This window comes from Oncorhynchus mykiss, chromosome 3 (genome assembly GCF_057628025.1).
Source record: "Oncorhynchus mykiss isolate SJ-2025 chromosome 3, ASM5762802v1, whole genome shotgun sequence".
In the NCBI taxonomy this organism is placed as follows: Eukaryota; Metazoa; Chordata; class Actinopteri; order Salmoniformes; family Salmonidae; genus Oncorhynchus; species Oncorhynchus mykiss.
Window position 1 is genome coordinate 25,424,709 of NC_143024.1, and position 24,197 is coordinate 25,448,905.

Here is a 24,197-nt window from a genome sequence, read left to right on the forward strand (position 1 = left end):
GAACACTTTTTGGGTTACTACATGATTCCATGTTATTTCATAGTTTTGAAGTCTTCACTATTATTTTACAATGTAGAAAATAGTAAAAATAAAGAGAAATGCTGGAATGAGTAGTTGTCCCAACTTGACTGGTACTATATATACATAAATACTGAAAAATATATATAAACGCAACATGCAACAATTTTACAGAGTTACAGTTCATATAAAGAAATCAGTCAATTGATATAAATAAATTAGGACCTAAGCTACAGATTTCACATGACTGGGCAGGGGCACAGGCATAGGCTCACCCACTGGGGAGCCAGGCCCAGCCAATCAGAATGAGTTTTCCCCAATAAAGGGCTTTATTACAGACATAAATACTCCTGTTTCATCAGCGGTCCGAGTGGCTGGCCTCCGACAATCCCACAGGTGAAGAAGCCAGATGTGGAGGTCCTGGGTGGATGTGGAGGTCCAAATTTTCTATGATGATGTTGGAGACAGCTTATTGTAGAGAAATTGTAGAGAAACATCTTTGTCATTGTGTTGTGTGACAAAACTGCACATTTTAGAGTGGCCTTTTATTGTCCCCAGCACAAGGGGCACCTGTGTAATGATTATGCTGTTTAATCAACTTCTTGATATGCCAGACCTGTCCGACGGATGGATTATCTTGGCAAAGGAAAAATGCTCACTAACAGGGATGTAAACTAATTTGTGCACAAAATGAAATAAATAATATTTCTGGGATCTTTTATTTCATTTCATGAAACACGGGACCAACATTTTACATGTTGCTTTTATATTTTGTGTTCAGTGTAAGTTGCATGGACTCACTGTGTGCAATAGTGTTTAACATGAAAATGAAGGATGGATCAACAACATTGTAGGTACTCCACTACACTAACCTTATTGAGGGAAAAGAAGGAAGCCTGTACAGAATACAAATATTTCAAAACATGCATCCTGCTTGCAACACGGCACTAAAGTAATACTGAACAAAATGTGACAAAGCAAATGCACTTTTTGTCCTGACTACAAAGTGTTATATTACCAATCTCCATATTTTCAAGCATAGCGGTGGCTGCATCATGTTATGGGTATGCTTGTAATTGTTAAGGACTGGGGAGTTTGCAGGATAAAAAATAAATAGAATAGAGCTGAGCACATGCACAATCCTGGAGAAAAACATAGTTTATTCTGCTTTCTACCAGACACTGGGAGATGAATTCTCCTTTCAGTTGGACAATAACCTAAAACACATGGCCAAATCTACAATGGAGTGGTTTACCACGAAGACAGTAAATGTCCCTGAGTGGCCTTGTTACAGGATTGACTTAATTCTACTTGAAAATCTATGGCAAGACCTGAACAAGGTTGTTGAGCAATGATAAACAACCAATTTGACAGAGCTTAAAGAACTTTTTAAAGAATAGTGTGCAAACGTTGCACAATCCCGGTGTGGAAATTTCTTAGACGTACCCAGAAAAACTCTGTAGAAGCATCTTTGGCAGTGATTACTGCTAAGTATTGACTCAGGGCTGTGAATACTTATGTAAATGAGATCTATATTTAATTTTCAATAAATTGGCAAACATTTCTTAAAACATGTTCACTGTCATTATGGGTGAGAATTTATACATTTAATCCATTTTGAATTCAGGCTGTAACAACTGCCGATTGCCCCTTTAACTGTTTGAATAAGTTACAAACACAGCCTTTGTCACAATCACTGATTAGACATGGACGGACACAAAATCTACAGTGTAGAAAACATTAGGAACACCTGCTCTTTCCATGACAGACTGACCAGGTGAAAGCTATGATCCCTTATTGAGGTCACTTGTTAAATGCACTTCCAATCAGAGTAGATGAAAGAGAGGAGACAGGTTAAAGGACTTTTAAGCCCTGAGACAATTGAGACATGGATTGTGTATGTGTGCCATTCAGAGGGTGAATGGGCAAGAAAATACACTGCTCAAAAAAATAAAGGGAACACTTAAACAACACAATGTAACTCCAAGTCGATCACACTTCTGTGAAATCAAACTGTCCACTTAGGAAGCAACACTGATTGACAATACATTTCACATGCTGTTGTGCAAATGGAATAGACAACAGGTGGAAATTATAGGCAATTAGCAAGACACCCCCAATAAAGGAGTGGCTCTGCAGGTGGGGACCACAGACCACTTCTCAGTTCCTATGCTTCCTGGCTGATGTTTTGGTCACTTTTGAATGCTGGTGGTGCTTTCACTCTAGTGGTAGCATGAGACGGAGTCTACAACCCACACAAGTGGCTCAGGTAGTGCAGCTCATCCAGAATGGCACATCAATGTGAGCTGTGGCAAGAAGGTTTGCTGTGTCTGTCAGCATAGTGCCAGGTCGCAATTGTAAATGAGAACTTGTTCTCAACTTGCCTACCTGGTTAAATAAAGGTAAAATAAAGTGTCCAGAGCATGGAGGCGCTACCAGGAGACAGGCCAGTACATCAGGAGACGTGGAGGAGGCCGTAGGAGAGCAACAACCCAGTAGCAGAACCACTACCTCCGCCTTTGTGCAAGGAGGAGCAGGAGGAGCACTGCCAGAGCCCTGCAAAATGACCTCCAGCAGGCCACAAATGTGCATGTCTGTTCAAACGGTCAGAAACAGACTCCATGAGGGTGGTATGAGGGCCCAACGTTCACAGGTGGGGGTTGTGCTTACAGCCCAACATCGTGCAGGACGTTTGGCATTTGCCAGAGAACACCAAGATTGGCAAATTCGCCACTGGCGCCCTGTGCTCTTCACAGATGAAAGCAGGTTCACACTGAGCACGTGACAGACGTGACAGTCTGGAGACGCCGTGGAGAACGTTCTGCTGCCTGTAACATCCTCCAGCATGACCGGTTTGGCGGTGGGTCAGTCATGGTGTGGGGTGGCATTTCTTTGGGGGGCCGCACAGCCCTCCATGTGCTCGCCAGAGGTAGCCTGACTGCCGTTATGTACCGGGATGAGATCCTCAGACCCCTTGTGAGACCATATGCCGGTGCGGTTGGCCCTGGGTTCCTCCTAATGCAAGACAATGCTAGACCTCATGTGGCTGGAGTGTGTCAGCAGTTCCTGCAAGAGGAAGGCATTGATGCTATGGACTGGCCCGCCCGTTCCCCAGACTTGAATCCAATTGAGCACATCTGGGACATCATGTCTCGCTCCATCCGCCACGTTGCACCACAGACTGTCCAGGAGTTGGCAGATGCTTTAGTCCAGGTCTGGGAGGAGATCCCTCAGGAGACCAACCATCATCAGGAGCATGCCCAGGCGTTGTAGGGAGGTCATACAGGCACATGGAGGCCACACACACTACTGAGCCTCATTTTTACTTGTTTTAAGGACATTACATCAAAGTTGGATCAGCCTGTAGTGTGGTTTTCCACTTTAATTTTGAGTGTGACTCCAAATCCAGACCTCCATGGGTTGATAAATTTGATTTCCATTGATAATTTTTGTGTGATTTTGTTGTCAGCACATTCAACTATGTAAAGAAAAAGTATTTAATACAAATATTTCATTCATTCAGATCTAGGATGTGCTATTTTAGTGTTCCCTTTATTTTTTTGAGCAGTGTATTTAGGTGCCTTTGAACGGTGTACAGTACGTTTGAGTGTGTCAAGAACTGCAACTCTACTGGGGTTTTCCACTCAAGTTTCCCATGTGTATCACTCGGGCTCCCGAGTGGCGCAGCGGTCTAAGACACTGCATCTCAGTGAAAGAGGCGTCACTATAGTACCTGGTTTGAATCCAGGCTGTATCCTCATCTGGCTGTGATTGGGTGTCCCATAGGGCGGCTCACAATTGGACCAGTGTCGTACGGGTTTGGCCAGAGTAGCCCGTTATTGTAAATAAGAATTTGTTCTTAACTGACTTGCCTAGTTAATTTTTTTTTTTTTTTTAAAATAGTCCACCACCCAAAAGGACATTCAGCCAACTTGACAACTATGGGAAGCATTGGCATAGACATTGGCCAGCATCCCTGTGGAACACTTTTGACGCCTTGTAGTCCATGTCCTAGCAAATTGAGGCTGTTCTGATGACAAACGTAATATTAGGAAGGTATTTTGTACACTCAGTTTTATGTAGCATGGGCATGGCACAATTGATTTTACCTGTTCAAATTTCCAAAAGATGAATGTAGTGTAAAAGCATAACCCAACTATCACATTTGGAAAATCAAATTAAGTCAACAAAAAAGTATATATATAACCAATGCATGAGCAAACATTACTTTGCTTGTGACAACTACAGTTTCAAGATCCTCTTACTTTATAATCAAAAAGACAATAATAAACTCTGTTAAAATGAAGTTATCAATAAGAATCCAACAACAGATGACCAGTTGACTGGTTTATTTTGTTTATTAATGAATTTTGATTGAAACACCTTTCATACAAAAGTAACACCCAATAAGGAAAAAATGTCAACAAATGTTGCCCTTGAACTACTACATCCAAAACACATATTTAAGGCATTTGAATGAATGATAGAATGTTTCTGAACATAGCTTACAACAATGGTCAATTTCATGTCAAATACTTAAATGGTTACGATCATGTCATATTTACATAATATACACAATGCTGTGGTTTTGAATTTGGAAAGTTTAGAAGGGCTACATGGATCATACATGGCTAAAAGTATCCCACGTCATTATTAAAGTCTAAGTGATAATATGTTTAGAAGGTTAGGCAGAGTAATGGATTAGCAAGCGGAACAAAACTAAAAAAACAACCGGGTCAATATGGATTCCTAAAACTGTCAGTGACAGCCCATTATACTTTATCAGAGTCAGGAATTCATTCCATGGTCAAAAGCTTACATTTCACTTTGTGAAAAGTGAACTGAAACTTTTGTAATTGCATTCAGGGCACATAAGACAATTAAACAACTATATACAATTGAATATGGAGGCTGTTACAAATTAGTGCTCTATGGAAAGGTAATAGTATCGATGAACTGCAGTTCTGACCAGATATAAAACGTTAAAATAGGAGGAAATCTGTAAATATAATCTAAACCTTTCCACGAACCAGGTTGTAGGCCAAACATTTCTGAAGACATGGGGTAAAAACACAGTTAAGCATCTTGTGAGCCAATCGAAAACGTTAAACGATTAAGATGGAAGTGTGAACACAAAATTGCTTGATGACTGCAAACAGCACCATAAAAAAACACATTTCTATGACATGACTGAGTTCATTGGATAATTGAACACAATCAGTGAGGCAGGAGGTCTTTTCTATGTCCATTGTCCAACTTGTCTTTTTACATTTAGTTAGTGGGAGGATTTTGAGGGTGGGGAAAGACTTATGGTCCAGCAGCATGAGTCTTTTGATGTTCCTCTAGAAGATGTGGGAAAGCAAACGCTTTGTCACACTCTGTGCATTCATATACAACTTGTCCAACATGACTTTCTTGATGCTGCCTGAGAAGAGACAGTTGACTGAATGATTTATAGCACATGTCACAACGGTGGTCTCCTCCAGATTCCTGTTCTGTGTGCACTTTCATATGCAATGACAGGTCGTGTGCCGAGGTTAATGTTTTGGGGCAAACTGAGCACTTGTACTGGCTTACACTGTCCGTGGCTTTGTATGTCGGGTGGGCTCGTTCAGTGCCAAATTTATGTTGTCTTCGCTCATGGTCTCTGAGATATCTCTTCAGAGCAAAGGTCTTTCCACAAGACTGGCACTTGAATGGCCGTTCATTGTGATGCTCTTTGTTTAGATGCTGCTGGAGACTACCGCGAGAAGAGAATCGCATTAAGCAGACAGTACAATTAAAGAAGTCCTCCCCAACATCCACCTCTTCCTCCATTGACTTTCTATTAGACAGATGTGGGAGTTCATGGGCTGTCACAGCACATTGCCGACGTGCACAGTGGTGGTGGGGGAAATCACTGCCCAAGAAGCTCTGACCACACTCCGTGCACTTGTATTGTGTTGCAGCAGTCAGATGGCTTCGCTCATGTTCAGCAAGCTTGCTTTTGGTGGGAAATGTCAACTTACAAACACTGCAAGCAAACGTGTTCTCAGAGTGTATGGAAAGGTGACTTGCCAATTCTATGGCATGAGCAAACATGTGAGAGCAAATTGGGCATTTGTAAATGGTTCTTTTCTCTGAAACAGTTTCCCAAGCATTTGTCACTGAGTCTCCTTTCAGAGCTTCTGCTGCAGCCTCATCGTCACCGTGTTCATTTAAATGACTGACAAAATTGTGACGATAGTTGAAACTCATGTGGCATTGATTGCACCGATACACGTATGATTGTGGTATTTGGTAGTGACTGAGCTCGTGCTTGTTTAAGTGAGATGCATGCAAGAAATGCTTATTACATTCTTGGCATGAATAAGGTCGCTCTCTGGCAGCCAGGCACCCATGCTCAGACAGTTGTTCGGGTTCTTTGAAACGTTCATCGCAAACCCCACAACGATATTGAAGGTGCTTCATAGTAGAGGAAGAGGCAGTAGAAGAGGAGGATGCAGTCTTCTCTGGAGGAAGTAAAGGTGGTGGAACATCCTCTGTCTCAATGTGGATTTTCCGGTGCTCTGCCCGACTCATCTTGCAGGAGAATGTGCGATCACATATATCACAAGGGAAATTGTCATCGCGGTGGGTGCCCATGTGCTCTGCCAGCTGCGAGGGCCCTGTGAAGCTGAGCGGGCACTTGGAGCAACGGTGTTGACGGCTCTTTCCATGAGTATGCTTGTGTTTGCGTAAGGCAAAGAGTGAGACAAAACCTCTGCCACATATTTGACACTGATACTCAGACTTGTGGCTCCGAAGGTGCTGTTGCAGTTGCCCTGCCTGGAAAAAACATTTGCCACATTCTGCACACTCATGAGGTTTTTCACCGAGGTGACAGCGTTGGTGATCCTCAAGGCTTTCTGATGTGGTGAACGTTTTCCCACAGACATGGCAGGGGAAGTTGTCTGCAGAGTCAGAGTCATTGTCCTCATTAGCATCATTTTCATCTTCATCATTACTTCCTCCATCCACATCAACTTCCATGTCAAATTCCTCTTGCACTGCTGTCTCCTTTTCCTTCACGTGGATAACATCCATGTTCTTATGGGTTTGATGCTTCATCCTAATATGTTTAACAAGTGAACTTCTGATTGAATAGTTCTTGTTACAGACATGGCATGTATAAATTCGTTCTTTTGAATGAGCTTGGCTTTGATGGTTTTCTAAAGATTGACTGGTCCAAAACCTTTGTTGACACTCTTTGCAGACAAATGGTCTATTTGAGTCATGACAAGTTCTATGGATGTCAAGGTCAGAAGGGCAGGGAAAAGTCTGTGGACATTGTGGACAAGAAAAGGTCTTCTCATTCCAGTGGCCTCTCATATGCCTTGCTAGGTCTGAAGGATTAGCAAACGTCTTACCACAAGGCTGGCAGAATTTCTTTTTTCTTTCTAGCTCCTCGCGCCCATGGTCCTCTAAATGGCTGATGAGCAGAAGCCCATCTGTGAAACTCCTATCACATTCTGAGCACTGGTACTTGTTGCCTGGGACTTGTTGACCACTATTTATTCTATCATTGGAAGATCTTCCGTTGCCTTGATTTCCAGAGGCACTCTGTAGTGTTAAATCCTTCATGTCATCTTTGCAGGAGAAATTAGTCTGCAAAACCCCAGTGCCTGTTGTTTTGTAACCTTGGTTGAAGACTAGGACAGTCTCTTTAAGAGTAGGATCCATCTCTGAAGTAATTACAGAGTCAGTGTTAACTTCTTCTTTCGTGACCTTTACAAGTCTACATTTCCTTACATGTGTCCGACATAAGTTTTTGTTCCAAAAGCCTTTACTGCATTTCTTGCAGTTGAATGGGTACTGTCCTAAATGTGTACGCATGTGTCTGGCAAATCCACCCTTATTTCCAAAGTTCATGTTGCACTGTGGACACTTAATGGGTTTGTTCATATCATTATTTCGATCACTGTCTTGATCAAGCATGAGATTGTTATCACTATTCTGCCGAGTGTCACCATATCCTTCATCCAAAGACTCCTCTTTTATGTTCTTCATAGTAGACAACTGCTCCTGTAGAGGTGAAGCCTGATTTGTTGGAGCGTCTCTATGCGTGTTGAGAAAGTGTTGCTGGAGCTGAGAGAACAACAAGAAGCGGGCACTGCAATTAGCACAGGAGAACCCTTTTGGTGGACTGCCAGCAGTGGACTCAGTTCGACTACGGGCAGGTGATTTACACTTGACAACACATGTCAGTTGATGGTTCTCGAGTTCATCTTGCGAAAATACGTCGCCACATCTGTCACAAAGCACTCTGTCAAGAGGTTCCCCTTTGCACCTGTTCAAATGGCGCTGCAGGTAGTCCCTACGGATAAATCTCTCACCACAATTAGAACATCCAAAAGGTTTCTCCCCTGTATGCAAGCGGGTGTGCACCCTCAATTGCTCACCACTTTTGAAAAGGCGAGGGCAAAAAGTACATTTGAATTTGCGTTTGTCTTTATATTGCAGCTGGATCCTCTGTAGAAGTCGGTTTGTCTCTCTTGATGGTGGGCTTGTAACATTTAGCTTTTCTGAATGCTTTGTTTTTGCATAAATTCTTTGACATGCACCAATGTTTATATGTCTCTTAAGGGATTTTTCATGAGTAAATGAACTGACGGTTCTTATAGCATGTGACATGGCAATATGTCGGGACATAATGCTGTGAGAGGGGAAGATCTTTGAACATATGCTGCAGTCAAACCCTTGTTGCTTTCCTGAATCGGTAATGTTCAGGTTATTTTGCCAGCCCATTCCAACATCTGCCAGACTAATTTTGGCAATGCGAACTTCTAAACGTTGTCTTTTCCCTTTGCAGCGACTCTGGTGCAGTTTTAGATGATCATGTCTGGAGAAACAGCTGTCACAGGCCTTACAGCGATATGGCTTTACCTCTGTGTGCGTTAGGATGTGCCGCCTTAAGTTTCGGGATTTCATGAAGATTTTTGTGCAGATATTGCACTTATATTCACCAAGGCTGGCGCTTGGTGGCTTTTGTCTATTAACACCATCACAGAAAGCTTCATGCTGTAAGCATCGTGACTGGATTCCATAGCTGTGACCACAGTGCATGCATGGATATGATCTTTCTCCAGTGTGTGACCCAATATGTCTCAGGAGAAAACTTCTGTACTTGAACTTGCTTGGACAGTGGGGGCATTTGTGCTGCAACTTTTCCCTGCTACTGGTCCCAATTTCTATGGTGTTGTTTTGCAAGGGCTTGGCAGAGTTGCAAGTCTTCTCATGGAAATTCCGATTATCACTCCTTGTAAAGTACTTTCCACAATTCCTGCAAGGATGGATGTTTGAGTTGCCAGAAAAGCTGGTGTTTTTTTGCAAGGGCTTTACAGAGTGGCAAATCCTCTCATGGACATCTCGATTATAATCCCTTGAAAACTTCCTCCCACAATTCCTACAAGGATGCCAGACAGTGCTCACTGGCTCTATAGATTTTATGTTTGAGCCATTGCAAAGTCTTTCATGTAACTTGCGCCTTTGTCTGTAACATTTACCACATTTCGGACAGGGGGTTACTGTATTTTGCATGTGGCCATTGTGGTGCAGTAATAAACGGGGCAATTTCTCAAATTCCCGAGGACAGTATGAACATTTGTATACTTTCCTAATTCTTGTCACCAAAGATTTTGATGAGACTTCTTCACTTTCTTTAATAGTGGGCAGTTCTTGCTTGCTTTGTGGACCTGGACACTTTTCTTGGTGCAACTGGAGATACTCTTTTCGACGAAAAGGTTCTCCACAACTCTGACAAGAAAATGGTTTCTCCCCTGTATGAATGCGTATATGGCGTACCAAAGATGTGCGGGAAGAGAAGAGGCGTTTACAAAACGGACACTGACTTGAAGAGGACTCCGATACATGGTTTAGGCAATGACTACTCAGTTCTGTGCCACTGTGAAAGACCTCTGGGCATAGGGGGCACCCCAACTTTTCTTCCTCTTCCTGCTCTTTGAGTGGTGGCAAAGACTCAAGCGGCTCAAGTTTTGAGGGGTGCCTCTGTTTTTTCTCTTTGAGTGGTTGCTCTTGCTGAAGTTTGTGATGTGATGCCATATGTCGAAGAAGATACACTGGGTACTGGAACTGCGATGGGCAGTCTGGGCACTGAAGCATGCCCTTTTTGATGTGAGATTGCCTGTGTTGAATCAAGTCCCCAATGGTAGGAAGTATCTTCTTGCAAACAGTACACTGTATCCTTCGCTGGTGCACTTTTTTGTGAGCGACAAGATGGATTTCTTTCCCAAAACGTTTCCCACATTCCAGGCAGCGATATGGTTTGTCACCCATGTGCATACTACAGATGTGTTTCTTCAGGGAATATGAAGTGTTGAACCATTTTCCACAGAAGAGACAGGAAAAGGGCTGGTTGCTGACTTCACTGGAGAGTGGACCGTCTTTGGGGTCCTCAATACTAGCCTTGGACTTGTTAGAAATGGGAACTAGGTTTGAATAACTGAACTTGATCTTTTTTCCAGTGTTTTCAAATAACTTATGTTTCCTCATGTGTCTGTACTTTCCAGAAGAATAAGCAAAAACGGCTGGACAGTAGTTGCATTTGAGACCCGGCTCATTTCGATTCAGTGCCGTTTTCAGTGGCGGCTTTTGTGTTTCTTTCTGGGCCATGTTTTCCTGGCGTTCAGCTTTGGTCCTTGAAGTCTCATTGTGTATATATTCCTTGAGGCACACCAGTCTTATGTGTCTATGTCGGTTAGATGCATTACTAAAGGTTGTGGTGCAGAAAGGGCATCGAAATTTCATTTCAACTTTCCCCGAGCTTCCCTGTGTCAAGTCTTTAATGCACTGCTCGCGCAAATGGCGGGACCGGTTGTAGGAATATTTGAAAAGGCGTGGGCAAAGAGGGCACTTGAATTTCTCATTCGTCTCAGCTCCTTTGCATCTTTTCTTGTGCCTGCTAAAATTGCTTGAATAATTGAATGTCATCAGGCATTTCTGACACTTATATGACCTGTATGTGTTCTGACACTTAGGCCGAACGTTATATGACCTGGTTTTTGTATGGTGTACATTGTATCCGTGCTTGTAGAGTTTTGCACTGCTTGCAAAGCTTTTCCCACAAAGACGACAAACATGCTCCTTGCAAATGTCCACTAGCTTCACAAAACAATCTGGAAGATTGGCATAGGGGCTGTCTGGTGGGAGGACATATGGATGTACAGTTCCCTTTTTGTAAATGCTGAGACGTGGGGTTGTTTGAATCTGTTTAACAGGAACTTGTGAACTTCGACGCCGGCATTTCTTTTCACGTAAATGTCTGTTCAGGCTACAGCATTGTGAAAAGTTACAGCCACACCTATGACACGTGTGTTCAGTTCTACCCGAGTGGCTCTGCACATGCTTGTTGTAGTCACACAGTCTGTAAAATGTCTGTGTGCAGTATCTACATTTGTGAAAAGCATGCCCGGTTGATTTTCTCTTCTGGGGTTTCATATTAGAAGAGAGTTGTGCATTTTCAGCAATAATACCACACTGATGTTTCTTGGCTAGTGAATCACATGTCAAGTAAGTACCACAGGTCTGACAGAAATTGAATTTGTTCTCAGAGTGGTTACAATGGTGGTGCTCAATTAGATGGTCTATACTTTGTGTAGCCTGTTGGCATGCTGCACACTGATAAGCCACATCTGTGTCATTTTTTAGTTTGAAGTTCCTGAGCAGTACAATAGGGTGCATGCTTTTCCTCATATGCAGTGAGGATTTCAACAGAGCTGGTAGGTCCTCAAAATCCCTCTCGTCTTCAATGTTATCAATGGTTGAATCTTCTCCCTCCTGGTTCAACCCAGTTGAATCAATAGACCCGGTCTCCCCCCCTTCCAGATTGCCCTCTGTGTCACGCATACAATCTTCTCTTGACAATGGTTCACAGTAGCATTCACTTAGCACTGGGGGTTCTTGCTCATCATCTGCCGTGAATACTTTATGAAATGTCTCTCTTGTGTTTTCAAGACCAGCTCTCACAAGGTCTGGTGGCTCGATATGGCGCATTAGGTTCTGCTGGGATGCCTGGTCCTCTTCCAAACAAGACGATACATTTGACTCATCCATAGGTCTTAGCCACTCATTTTCAACACAGGACTTTTGTTCAATTCCAAAGTTGTTCAGACCTAAACAACGCTCCAAAAAATCAAAGCTACTGTGACCCTCTTTCCCTCCACTTGCACTTTCCTCATAGGTTAAGTTTGTACTTTGAGTGCCACTACCAACGATCTCCTGAAATCTAGTTTTCAATGATTGATTTTCAGGGAATTCCAAACAAGACTCAAACGTTTGATTGCTACCCCCAAGGCCTAATCCACAAATGACAGAGGAACTTTTGCAATTTTCTTGACCAGCAACCTTTAAAGAGTCATTATCCTTAACTGAATCCTGATATTCAAAGGCACAGGTATTATCATTCAGCTTGTTATCAGAATCTTGAGCGTTGGATGCATTGATACCCTGCGAGTCCATAGTTCCTTGGGATAATGAATTCCCCTCTTTCTCTTTAAAGCTCTCTCTTAAAATGGTTCCTTCATTTTGGCCCTCTAGGCTGCTGACATTTGAGTACCGATCATCTTCCTCCATGCAACCCTCTTCTGCATTCTGTGTTTCATCATCCAGTTCCTCGTTTCTCTCATTCACTGAGGCAGTCTGGCTTTCTTCGGCACCCAAGGAAGAATCTGTGTGTTGACCATCTTGCTCCATGCAAGTCTCCTCATCTTTCCCATGTGGTTCTCCATCCAGATGATCCTTTTCTCCCTCGTCCTCTGAAACAGATAGGCTTTCTGGAGCACCGGAGGTCTCTGAGTATTTATTCTCTCGCATCATGAATGTCGTCTCCTTTTCCTTATCTGGTGGTTCATCTTGATCCTCTTCTACCTCACTCTCTGAAGTAGACATGCTTTCTGGGAAACCTGTGTTGGTCTCTGGGCTCTTCCATGCACATTCATTTTCCTTCTTGTAATCTGCAACTAGTGGAGTATCATTTGAACCATGTTTTAACATTTTACAAGAAGGCCCTGTCCTATCAACATCAGACTCTGAGCAGCTACTAACATCTGAGTAGTCCTCCGGAATGGAAGGGTTCAATAAGTCACATTCTTGTTTAAGATCATGGGGGTTTAGGTCTGCACCTGAAGTTGAGAGGCAATTACTTGAACTGGCTGCTCTAGCTGGGGTAAAGAAGCTGTTGCTTGTGTGGTTAAACTGACCTTCATGATGTACTGGTTGACCCTCATCTTGCCAAACGACATCATCATAGTATTTCTGTTGTACAAAATCAGAACTAGTATTGGAATTTGAGAAAAAGTTTGAACTCAAGTTCAAGTCCGAGGAAATGTTCTCTGGCGAAACCACGGTGTTGGGAAGGTCATTATGCTCAATGAGGCTTTCAAGGTGGTGCGCCAAACTATCTTCAGAATCCGAAGGCACATTCAAAGTCCTTGAATCCGACGACAATGGTGGAAGGTTACGAAAACAAGTATTAAATCCTTGAGCCATGCTCGACCTCCACAGGGGACCTGGGACCACTGTTTTCCAACACCCAATCCTGAAAATAATAAATATACATGACAGATAGTGTCCAATTTTCAATGATACCACATACAGTTAATTAAAATACCTTGGTAGAAGTGGGTATTGGTGATCAAATGTTAGCTGTACAAGGAGAGTACACCATATCAAGATAAGACAAATGTCTACATTTGTTAGGCTACATTTTTTGTCACATTTGTCTCTGCATGCAAAACAATTAGACCAAATACTCACCACCTGCTTTAGCATGTGTGCATGGGGTCCAGGTTGATGTGGGTAACGCTACATTTACCCATGAAGCTAGAAAATAAAAAAAGTAATCAAATTTAATCTTCTAAATATTTTATGTTGATAGAAAATAACACCAAGTCAGGGCGTCACTACATTTAACCATTTCTGAATGGGTTAATGCCATTGGAACAGAGCTTGCAGAGGGTGCACGAGTTAACATACAAAAGGATTTCAAATTCAAACTCCTCTTGCTCAGTACAGGAATTGCTTTGAATAGTGGGACAAGTGGTGGCTGCAAAAGCATTGTCCTGATGTTTATTCGCCCACAGTTTGCCGACATTTTCCTTGGTGGAGGTAGGATAGTCAATTTAGAAGAATTTGTGGAGCCCTGTACCCAAGCTGTACTTTGCCTACCTGATTATGCATCCACCATAGTTGTTGGAACTGTGCTGGAAAGAACAATGTGAAAATAAAATATCTAAGCCAGCGCAGTACAGCCTTGGTTGGCACGGTAGAGAAAGGGGTATTAGACTACACCGTCATAGCTGATAGATCCCTCTAGTAAAGACTATAAGCAGTAGTAAGACAGCAATGTCCAGAAACAACCCAAAAGCTACAGTGCATTCAGAAAGTATTCAGACCTCCTCCCCGTTCCCACATTTTGTTACGTTACAGCCTTATTCTAAAATGGATTAAATAATTTCCCCCTTAAAATCTACGCACAATACCCCATAATGACAAAGCAAAAACAGGTTGAGTCAATTTTGCAAATGTATAAAAAATAAATAAACAGAAAATACCCTATTTACATAAGTAATCAGACCCTTCACTATGAGACTCAAAATTGAGCTCAGGTGCATCTGTTTCCATTGAATAACCTTGAGATGTTTCTACAACTTGAATGGAGTCCACCTGTGGTAAATTCAATTAACTGGACATGATTTGGAAAGGCACACACTTGTCTATATAAAAGGTCCCAAAGTTGACCGTGCATGTCAGAGCAAAAAATCAAGCCATGATGTTCAAGGAATTGTCCGTAGAGCGCCGAGACAGGATTGTATCGAGGGACAGCATTAAAGGTCTCCAAGAGAAGAATTAAGAATGGCTGCCGTAAAACGTTTTACAGTCCCCTAACCAAATTGTACTATTGTGTGTTTTTTCACATTATTTGTAACTTATTTTGTACATAATGTTTCTGCCACCGTCTCGTCTCTTATGAACGAAAAGAGCTTCTAGATATCAGGACAGCTATTACTCACCCCGTACTGTAAGAAGCTTTTTTCTTTAACGAGTCGGACGCGAAGGATTTACTCCAGACACCCGACAAGGCCCTCATCCCCGTCATTCGCAGGAGAACGAGACAGAGATATCGGGGAAGTAGTTGGGGTGCCTTGTAAGGACCCGATGGCGACTGGGTAATCTGCCTTGACCACCAGTCCTATTAGCCAACGTACAATCACTGGAAAATAAAATAGAACTACAATCACGTATATCCTACCAACGGGATGTTAAAAACATTCACGGAGTCGTGGCTGAACGACGACATAAATAACAAAGCTGGCCGGTTTTACGCTTTTTCGGCAGGATAGAACAACTGCCCCTGGTAAGACATGGGGTGGCGGTCTGTGTAGATTTGTAAACAACAGCTGGCGCAATAAGTCTAAGGAAGTCTCAAGGTTTTGCTCGCCTAAGGTAGAGTATCTTATGATAAGCTGTAGACCACATTATTTCCCAAGAGAGTTTTAACATCTATATTCTTCGTAGCGGTCTATTTACCACCACAAACCGATGCTGGGACTTGGACCGCACTCAATGACAAGTATACCGCCATAAGCAAACAGGAAAAACGCTCATCCAGAGGCAGAACGCCTGGCGGCCGGGGACTTTAATGCAGGAAAACTCAAATCAGTTTTACCTAATTTCTCACAGCATGTTAAAACCTCTCTGGGATATGTGGGACAGTAGCGTCCCACTTGGCCAAAAGCAAGAGACAATGCAGAGCGCCAAATTCAAATAAATTCCTATAAAAATCAAACTTTCATGAAATCACACATGTAAGACACCAAATTAAAGCTACACGTGTTGTGAATCTAGCCAACATGTCAGATTTCAAAAAAGTATTTTCGGCGAAAGCAAAGGATGCTATTATCTGAGGATAGCACCTCCGTAAACAAAAGAGAGAAAACATATTTCAACCCTGCAGGCGCGACACAAAACACAGAAATAAAAATATAAATCATGCTTATTTCCCCCATCAAAATGCAAATCCATTTTTAACATGTTTTGACATGCGTTTTTCTGGATTCTTGTTGTTGTTATTCTGTCTCTCACTGTTCAAATAATCCTACTATTAAAATTATAGACTGATAATTTCTTTGTCAGTGGGCAAACGTACAAAATCAGCAGGGGATCAAATACTTTTTTCCCTCACTGTACATACCCCAACCAGAAGCCATGGATTATAGGCAACATCCACACTGAGGTAAAGGGTAGAGCTGCCGCATTCAAGGAGAGGGACTCTAACCCGGAAGCTTATAAGAAATCCCCCTATGCCCTTCGATGAACCATCAAACAGGCAAAGTGTAAATATAGGACTAAGATTGAAACGTACTACACCTGTTCCGACGCTCATTGGATGTGGCAGGGCTGGCCAACTATTAACGACTACAAGTGGAAGCACACAGTGACACAAGCCTAGCAAACGAGCCAAATTACTTTATGCTCGATTCGAGGCGAGTAAAACACTGAAACATTCATGAGAGCATCAGCACTTCCGGACGACTGTGTGATCACACTCTCCGTAGCCAATGTGAGTAAGACTTAAAACAGGTCAACATTCACAAGGCCGCAGAGCCATTCGGATTACCAGGATGTGTACTGAAAGCATTCGCTGACCAACTGGCAAGCGTCTTCATTGACATGTTTAACCTCTCCCTGTTCGAGTCTGTAATACCAACATGTTTCAAGCAGACCACCATAGTCCCTGTACCCAAGAAAACTAAGGTAACTTGCCGAAATGAGTACGGACCCGTAGCACTCACGTCCGTAGCCATGAAGTGCTTTGAAAGGCTGGTCATGGCTCACATCAACACCATTATCCCAGAAACCCTAGACCCACTCCAATTTGCATACCGCCCCAACAGATCCACAGATGATGCAATCTCTATTGCACTCCACACTGCCCCTTCCCACCTGGACAAGAGCATCCTAGACTGGTTATATCACTGCCTGGTATGGCAACTGCTCGGCCTCCGCCGTCCGGCCCAGTACATCACTGGGGCCAAGCTTCCTGCCATCCAGGACCTCTATTCCAGGCGGTGTCAGAGGAAGGCCCTAAAAATTGTCAGACTCCAGCCCCCCTCGTTATAGACTGTTGTCTATGCTACCGCACGGCAAGCGGTACCAGAGAGCCAAGTCGACATCCAAAAGGCTTCTTAACAGCTTCTACCCCAAGCCATAAGAGTCCTGAACAGCTAATCAAATGGCTTCCCGGACTATTTGCATTGCCCCCGTGATAGAGTGGCCAGAGGGAAGCCATTCCTCTGTGAAAGGCAAATGACAGCCTGCTTAGTTCGCCAAAAGGCACCTAAAGGTCTCTCAGACCATGAAAAATAAGATTCTCTGGTCTGATGAAACCAAGACTGAACTCTTTGGCCTGAATGTGATGAGGATCCCACGAGGTATCCATCCTTTGTACACCTGAGAAAGCTTCACTCATTGTGTCAAAGTGTAATTTCCGGTCACAACTTGCAGACTTGTTTTACGTGCTGCTGTGCGTTTTGTTGCTAACCTTACTTTGCTACCTGACAACTTCACGGTTTTACTTACCGTTTATATATTTTCAATTTTCCCCTCGCTCTACTTTTTTTCCCATTCAACTTTTTTCACTCCAGACACTTTATCTGGACGTGGTTTGTCAGGACCTACACCAGCCGAAGCTAAGTAGTAATATTAACTTGATGCCGTCTAAATGCAGTCGCTGTACTATTAAAATACAGGAGAACGATTGCCTTACGGTGAGGATAGCTGTGCTGCAAGCCCAGCTTCAGACGCAATCGTTAGGCAAGGGTCATTTTAGTGAAGGAAAGGATGAAACAGCATCTGTACCACCAGTAGGTACAGATAGTAGCATAAATCCCCTCGCACAGTCCCCGCAGCCGGACAGCTTTCTCATGGCTTCTGGAGGGATATACTGTAGGAATGCTCAACCGGTGTCACTCATTCAGCCGACAGAAACATTCAACCGGTTCTCCCCATTAAGCAGCGAGTCGGAGTCAGAGGCTGAGCCTTCTCTGGTCTCTACACCTCCCGTTAAGGAGTCTTGAGACACCTCCCACCAATAGCTCTGACAAATTGAAAACCCTAGTCATTGGCGACTCCATTACCTGCAGTATTATACTTAAAACAAATCATCCAGCAATCATACACTGTTTACCAGGGGGCAGGGCTACCGACGTTAAGGCTAATCTGAAGATGCCAGTTTTAGCTTTTGCCAGCACCGAGTGTAGAGAGTATAGGGATATTGCTATCCACGTCGGCACCAACAATGTTAGGATGAAACAGTCAGAGGTCACAAAGCGCAACATATCTTCAGCTAGTAAGATGTGTCAGCATCGAGTAATTGTTTCTGGCCCCCTCCCAGTTAGGGGGAGTGATGAGCTCTACAGCAGAGTCTCACAACTCAATCGAGCGGTTTAAAACTTTTCTGCCCCTCTCAAAAGATAGAATTCGTAGATATTTGGCCCCCTTTCTGGGACTCACCCACAAACAGGACCAAGCCTGGCCTGTTGAGGAGTGACGGACTCCATCCTAGCTGGAGGGGTGCTCTCATCTTATCTAAGAACATAGACAGGGCTCTAACTCCCCTAGCTCCACAATGAGATAGGGTTCAGGCCAGGCAGCAGGCTGTTAGCCAGCCGCCAACCTGCCAGCTTAGTGGAATCTGCCACTAGACCAGTCAGTGTAGTCAGCTCAGCTATCCCCATTGAGACCGTGTCTGTGCCTCGACCTAGGTTGGGCAAAACTAAACATGGCGGTGTTCGCCTTAGCAATCTCACTGGAATAAAGACCTCCTCCATTCCTGCCATTATTGAAAGAGATTGTGATACCTTACATGTAAAAATAGGGCTACTTAATGTTTGATCCCTCACTTCCAAGGCAGGTATAGTCACTGATCATAATCTTGATGTGATTGGCCTGACTGAAACATGGCTTAAGCCTGATTAATTTACTGTGTTAAAAGAGGCCTCACCTTCTGGTTACACGAGTGACCATATCCCCGGCGCATCCCGCAAAGGAAGAGGTGTTGCTAACATTTATGATAGCAAATTTCAATTTACAAAAAAAAAAAGATGTTTGTGTCTTTTGAGCTTCTAGTCATGAAATCTACACAGCCCACTCAATCACTTATTATAGCTACTGTTTACAGGCCTCCTGGGCCGTATACAGTGTTCCTCACCGAGTTCCCTGAATTCCTATCGGACCTTGTAGTCATGGCAGATAATATTCTAATATTTGGTGACTAATATTCTCATGGAAAAGTCCACTGACCCACTCCAAAAGGCTTTCGGTGCCATCATCGACTGAGTGGGTTTTGTCCAACATGTCTCTGGACCTACTCACTGCCACAGTCATACTCTGGACCTAGTATTGTCTAGTGGAATAAATGTTGTGGATCTTAATGTTTTTCCTCATAATCCTGGACTATCGGACCACCATTTTATTACGTTTGCAATCGCAACAAATAATCTGCTCAGACCCCAACCAAGGATCATCAAAAGTCATGCAAATAAATTCTTGGTCAACCCAAAGATTCCTAGAAGCCCTTCCAGACTCCCTCCGCCTACCCAAGGACATCAGAGTACAAAAAGCAGTTAAACACTGGAATTGTAGGATGTGCAGAAGATGAATGTGCAAGTAGAAATACTGGGGTGCAAAGGAGAAAGATAAATAAATAAATACAGTATGGGGATGAGGTAGATTGGATGGGCTATTTACAGATGAGCTATGTACAGGTGCAGTGATCTGTGAGCTGCTCTGACAGCTGGTGCTTAAAGCTAGTGGGGGAGGTAAGAATCTCCAGCTTCAGAGATTTTCGCAGTTCGTTCCAGTCATTGGCAGTAGAGAGCTGGAAGAATTGGCTTGGGGGTGACCAGTGAGATATACCTGCTGGAGAGCGTGCTACCAGTGAGCTGAGATAAGGCGGGGCTTTACCTAGCAGAGATTGTCGATGACCTGGAGCCAGTGGGTTTGGCGACGAGTACGAAGCGAGGGCCAGCCAACGAGATCATACAGGTCGCAGTGATGGGTAGGATATGGGGCTGTGCTGACAAAATGGATGGCACTGTTATAGACTGCATCCAGTTTGTTGAGTAGAGTGTTGGAGGCTATTTTGACATCGACAAAGTCGAGGATCGGTAGAATGGTCAGTTTTACGAGGGTATGTTTGGCAGCATGAGTGAAGTTTGTTGTGAAATAGGAAGCCGATTCTAGATTTAATTTTGGATTGGACATGTTTAATGTGAGTCTGGAAGGAAAGTTTACAGTCTAACCAGGCACCTAAGTATTTGTAGTTGTCCACATATTCTAAGTCAGAACCTTCCAGAGTAGTGATGCTGGACGGGCGGGCAGGTGTGGGCAGCGATCGGTTGAAGAGCATGCATTTAGTTTTACTTGCATTTAAGAGCCGTTGGAGGCCACGGAAGGAGAGTTATGGCATTGAAGCTCATCTGGAGGTTAGTTAACACAGTGTCCAACGAAGGGCCAGAGGTATACAGAATGGTGACGTCTCCGTAGAGGTGAATCAAAGAATCACCAGCAGCGAGAGCGACATCATTGATGTATACAGAGAAGAGAGTCGGCCCGAGAATTGAACCCTGTGGCACCCCCATAGAGACTCCCAGAGGTCCAGACAACAGGCCCTCCGATTTGACACACTGAACTCTATCAGAGAAGTAGTTGGTAAACCAGGCGAGGCAATCATTTGAGAAACCAAGTCTGTTGAGTCTGCCAATAAGAATGTGGTGACGATGAATACGGCTACAAAGTAATGTCTCTTATCGATGGCAGTTATGATATCGTTTAGGACCTTGAGCGTTGCTGAGGTGCACCCATGACCAGCTCTGAAACCAAATTGCATAGCAGAGAAGGTACGGTGGGAATCGAAATGGTTGGTAATCTGTTTGTTAACTTGGCTTTCGAAAGACATTAGAAAGACAGGGTAAGATAGATATAGGTCTGTAGTTTGGGTCTAGAGTGTCTCCCCCTTTGAAGAGGAGGATGACCGCAGCAGCTTTCCAATCTATGGGAATCTCAGATGATACGAATGGGAGGTTGAACAGGCTAGTAATAGGGGTTGCAACAATTTTGGCAGATCATTTTAGAAAGAGAGGGTCCAGATTGTCTAGCCCGGCTGATTTGTAGGGGTCCAGATTTTGCAGCTCTTTCAGAACATCAGCTATCTGGATGTGGGTGAAGGAGAAGTGGAGGAGGTTTGGGCGAGTTGCTGTGGGGAGCGCAGGGCTGTTGCCTGGGGTAGGGGTAGCCAGGTGGAAAGCATGGCCAGCCGTAGATAATTGAAATTCTCAATTATAGTGGATTTATCGGTAGTGACAGTGTTTCCTAGCCTCAGAGCAGTGGGTAGCTGGGATACGGTGCTCTTATTCTCCATGGACTTTACAGTGTCCCAGAACTTTTTTGAGTTTGTACTACAGGATGCAAATTTCTGTTTGAAAAAGCTAACCTTAGCTTTCCTAACTGCCTGTGTATATTGGTTCCTAACTTCCCTAAAAAGTTACATATCACGGGGGCTATTCAATGCTAATGCAGAACGCCCCAGGATGTTTTTGTACAGGTCTGGAGTGAACCAAGGGCCATATCTATTCCTAGTTCTACATTTTTTGAATGGAGCATGCTCATTTAAGATGGTGAGGAAGGCACTTTTAAAGAATACCCAGGCATCCTCTACTGACTGGATGAGGTCAATTAGAAAGGCTTGTTCGCAGAAGTGTTTTAGGGAGCGTTTGACAGTGATGAGGGGTGGTCGTTTGACCACAGACCCATTACGGATGCAGGCAATGAGGCAGTGATCTGAGTAAATGACTGAGTAAAGGGTCTGAACACTTGTGTATGAAGTATCAAGGGGTCTGAATACTTTCCGAATGCACCATTAATCTCTCCTTCCTCCCAATGTGTGCAGTTGTTCACTTCCCTTCACTGATAAGAAAGGAAATTACTGGTATACTAGACCATGCCTCCACTAATCCAATGGGGGCTCAACGCTAGCCTCTACCCCCTAGAGCTTTCTGAAGGTTACCGATGGGTGTAATTAATGTTTCCCTTTGATAAGCTAGGCTGCTCTCAGACCTAGGGGGTAGGTAGAGGGTTGTTTCTGGACAGGGTCATAGTCTTCTTCTTGGGTAGACTCCGTAATATGACATCAGAGGTAGTGTTTCCCAAACCTCTCCCAGCTATTCCCCTTATCTGGTCTATTCCAGTCCAAGCTGACCAGATTCAACTAATCAAGGGCTTGATGATTAGTTGACCAGTTGTGCTACTGGCATTGATCAAAGTGTTTGGTAGATAAAATAGCCTTAGTAAAATGTTTGAAAGTAGGGCTACTCGAAGCTGGGTTTGGGAAACACTACCCTGACACATGATGACAATTTACATTTGTAACTAAACTTCCATCAGGTGAGAATTAAATGTAGATCTTTGTGCTACCTTGTTTATGGACTCCAGTCACCGATGTCAGGCTGTTCTCTCTGCTACCGCACGGCAAGCGGTCCCAGAGCGCCAAGTCACTTTACCCCGACCTACATGTATAAATTACCTTGACTAACCTGTTCCGCCTGTATATAGCCTCGTTGTTCTTTGTTTAGTAAATATTTTAACTATATTTTCTTAGCGGCATTGTTGGTTAAGGGCTCGTAAGTAAGCATTTCATGCTAAGGTCTATCTATACCTATTGTATTTGGCGCATATGAGTAAGTAAAATTTGACTTGACTTGTCAAAAGTGTTTGCTGTTGATCGTGCTATTTTATTGAATAAGTTGTCCTCGATTGGGCTTGTGATGTCTGCTCTCGGTTTCATGATTTTTTCAGTGATAACCCCATCAATAAAGATGGCCCAAGTTAAGTCCAAATTTCTTGAAGTACATAAAGGTGTACCGCAGGGGTCGGTACTAGGACCTGTTCTTTTCACTATTTATATAAATGCTATTGCTCAATATGTTATATTGTACATTTCATCTGTATGTGGATGATACATTTAGGTACGATTGCCCTGACTGACCTTTTCTGACCTGGCTGTGACATGGTTACAGTCTGATTTTGCAGTTGTGCGGGAAGCCCTTATTGATATAAAACTTATGCTTAATATGGGTAAAACAAAATGTGTGTATCTCTTAAAATTGTTTCAGATGGATCTTCACTCATCGGATGGTTCTATAATCAAATGAGTCCCTGCATACCAACCTTGGTATTTGTATTTACAATGATTTGTCATTTAAAAAAACATACGAATGAGCTTGTTAACTTTTTATGGCTGCAGGGGCAGTATTGAGTAGATTGGATGAAAAGGTGCCCATTGTAAACGGCCAGCTCCTCAGTCTCAGTTGCTAATATATGCATATTGTTATTAGTATTGGATAGAAAACACTCTAAAGTTTCCAAAACTTTCAAAATATTGTCTGCGAGCATAACAGAACTGATATTGCAGGCGAAACCCTGAGGAAAATCAAAGCAGGAAGTGGCTTCTATTTTGAAAACTCCATGTTCCATAGCCTCCCTTTGCTCCATTTAAAGGGATATGAACAAGATTCCTTTTCCTATCGCTTCCTCAAGGTGTCAACAGTCTTCAGACATAGTTTCAGGCTTTTATTTTGAAAAATGAGCCAGAACGATAACATCGCGTCAAGTGGTCACATGAGTTTTGCTCGCGCAAGAGTTTGGGTAGGTATTGCTTTTCCCTCTCCTACTGTGAAAGACATTTGCGGTTGATATATTATCGATTATATATTTTAAAAACAACCTGAGGATTGATTATAAAAAAAACGTTGACATGTTTCTGTGGACATTATGGAAACTATTTGGAATTTGTCTGCGTTGTCATGATCGCTCTTTCCGGTGGATTTCTGAACATAACGCGACAAACAAACGGAGGTATTTTGGATCTAAAAATAATCTTTATGGAACAAAAGGAACATTTGTGGTGTAACTGGGATTCTCGTGAGTGAAAACATCCGAAGATCAAAGGTAAACAATTCATTTGATTGCTTTTCTGATTTTCGTGACCGAGCTACCTGATGCTATGTGTACTTAATGTTTTATCGTGCGATCGATAAACTTACACAAACGCTTGGATTGCTTTCGCTATAAAGCATAATTTCGAA

General features: G+C 43.2%; 1 protein-coding gene across 1 annotated transcript in view; it reads right to left on the reverse strand.

Annotated features, from left to right (window-relative positions):
* Positions 1-4,357: 4,357 nt before the first annotated feature.
* The window catches only part of znf1035 (zinc finger protein 1035), a 28,817-nt gene continuing 8,977 nt past the window's right edge, over positions 4,358-24,197 (reverse strand). The window contains exons 2-3 of the mRNA XM_021591752.3: positions 13,810-13,875; positions 4,358-13,591 (exon numbers count right to left, since the gene is read on the reverse strand). Of these exons, the coding sequence (XP_021447427.3) occupies positions 5,326-13,542 (8,217 nt within the window). The 5' untranslated portion in view covers positions 13,543-13,591; positions 13,810-13,875 and the 3' untranslated portion in view covers positions 4,358-5,325. The remainder of the gene's footprint in view (positions 13,592-13,809; positions 13,876-24,197) is intronic.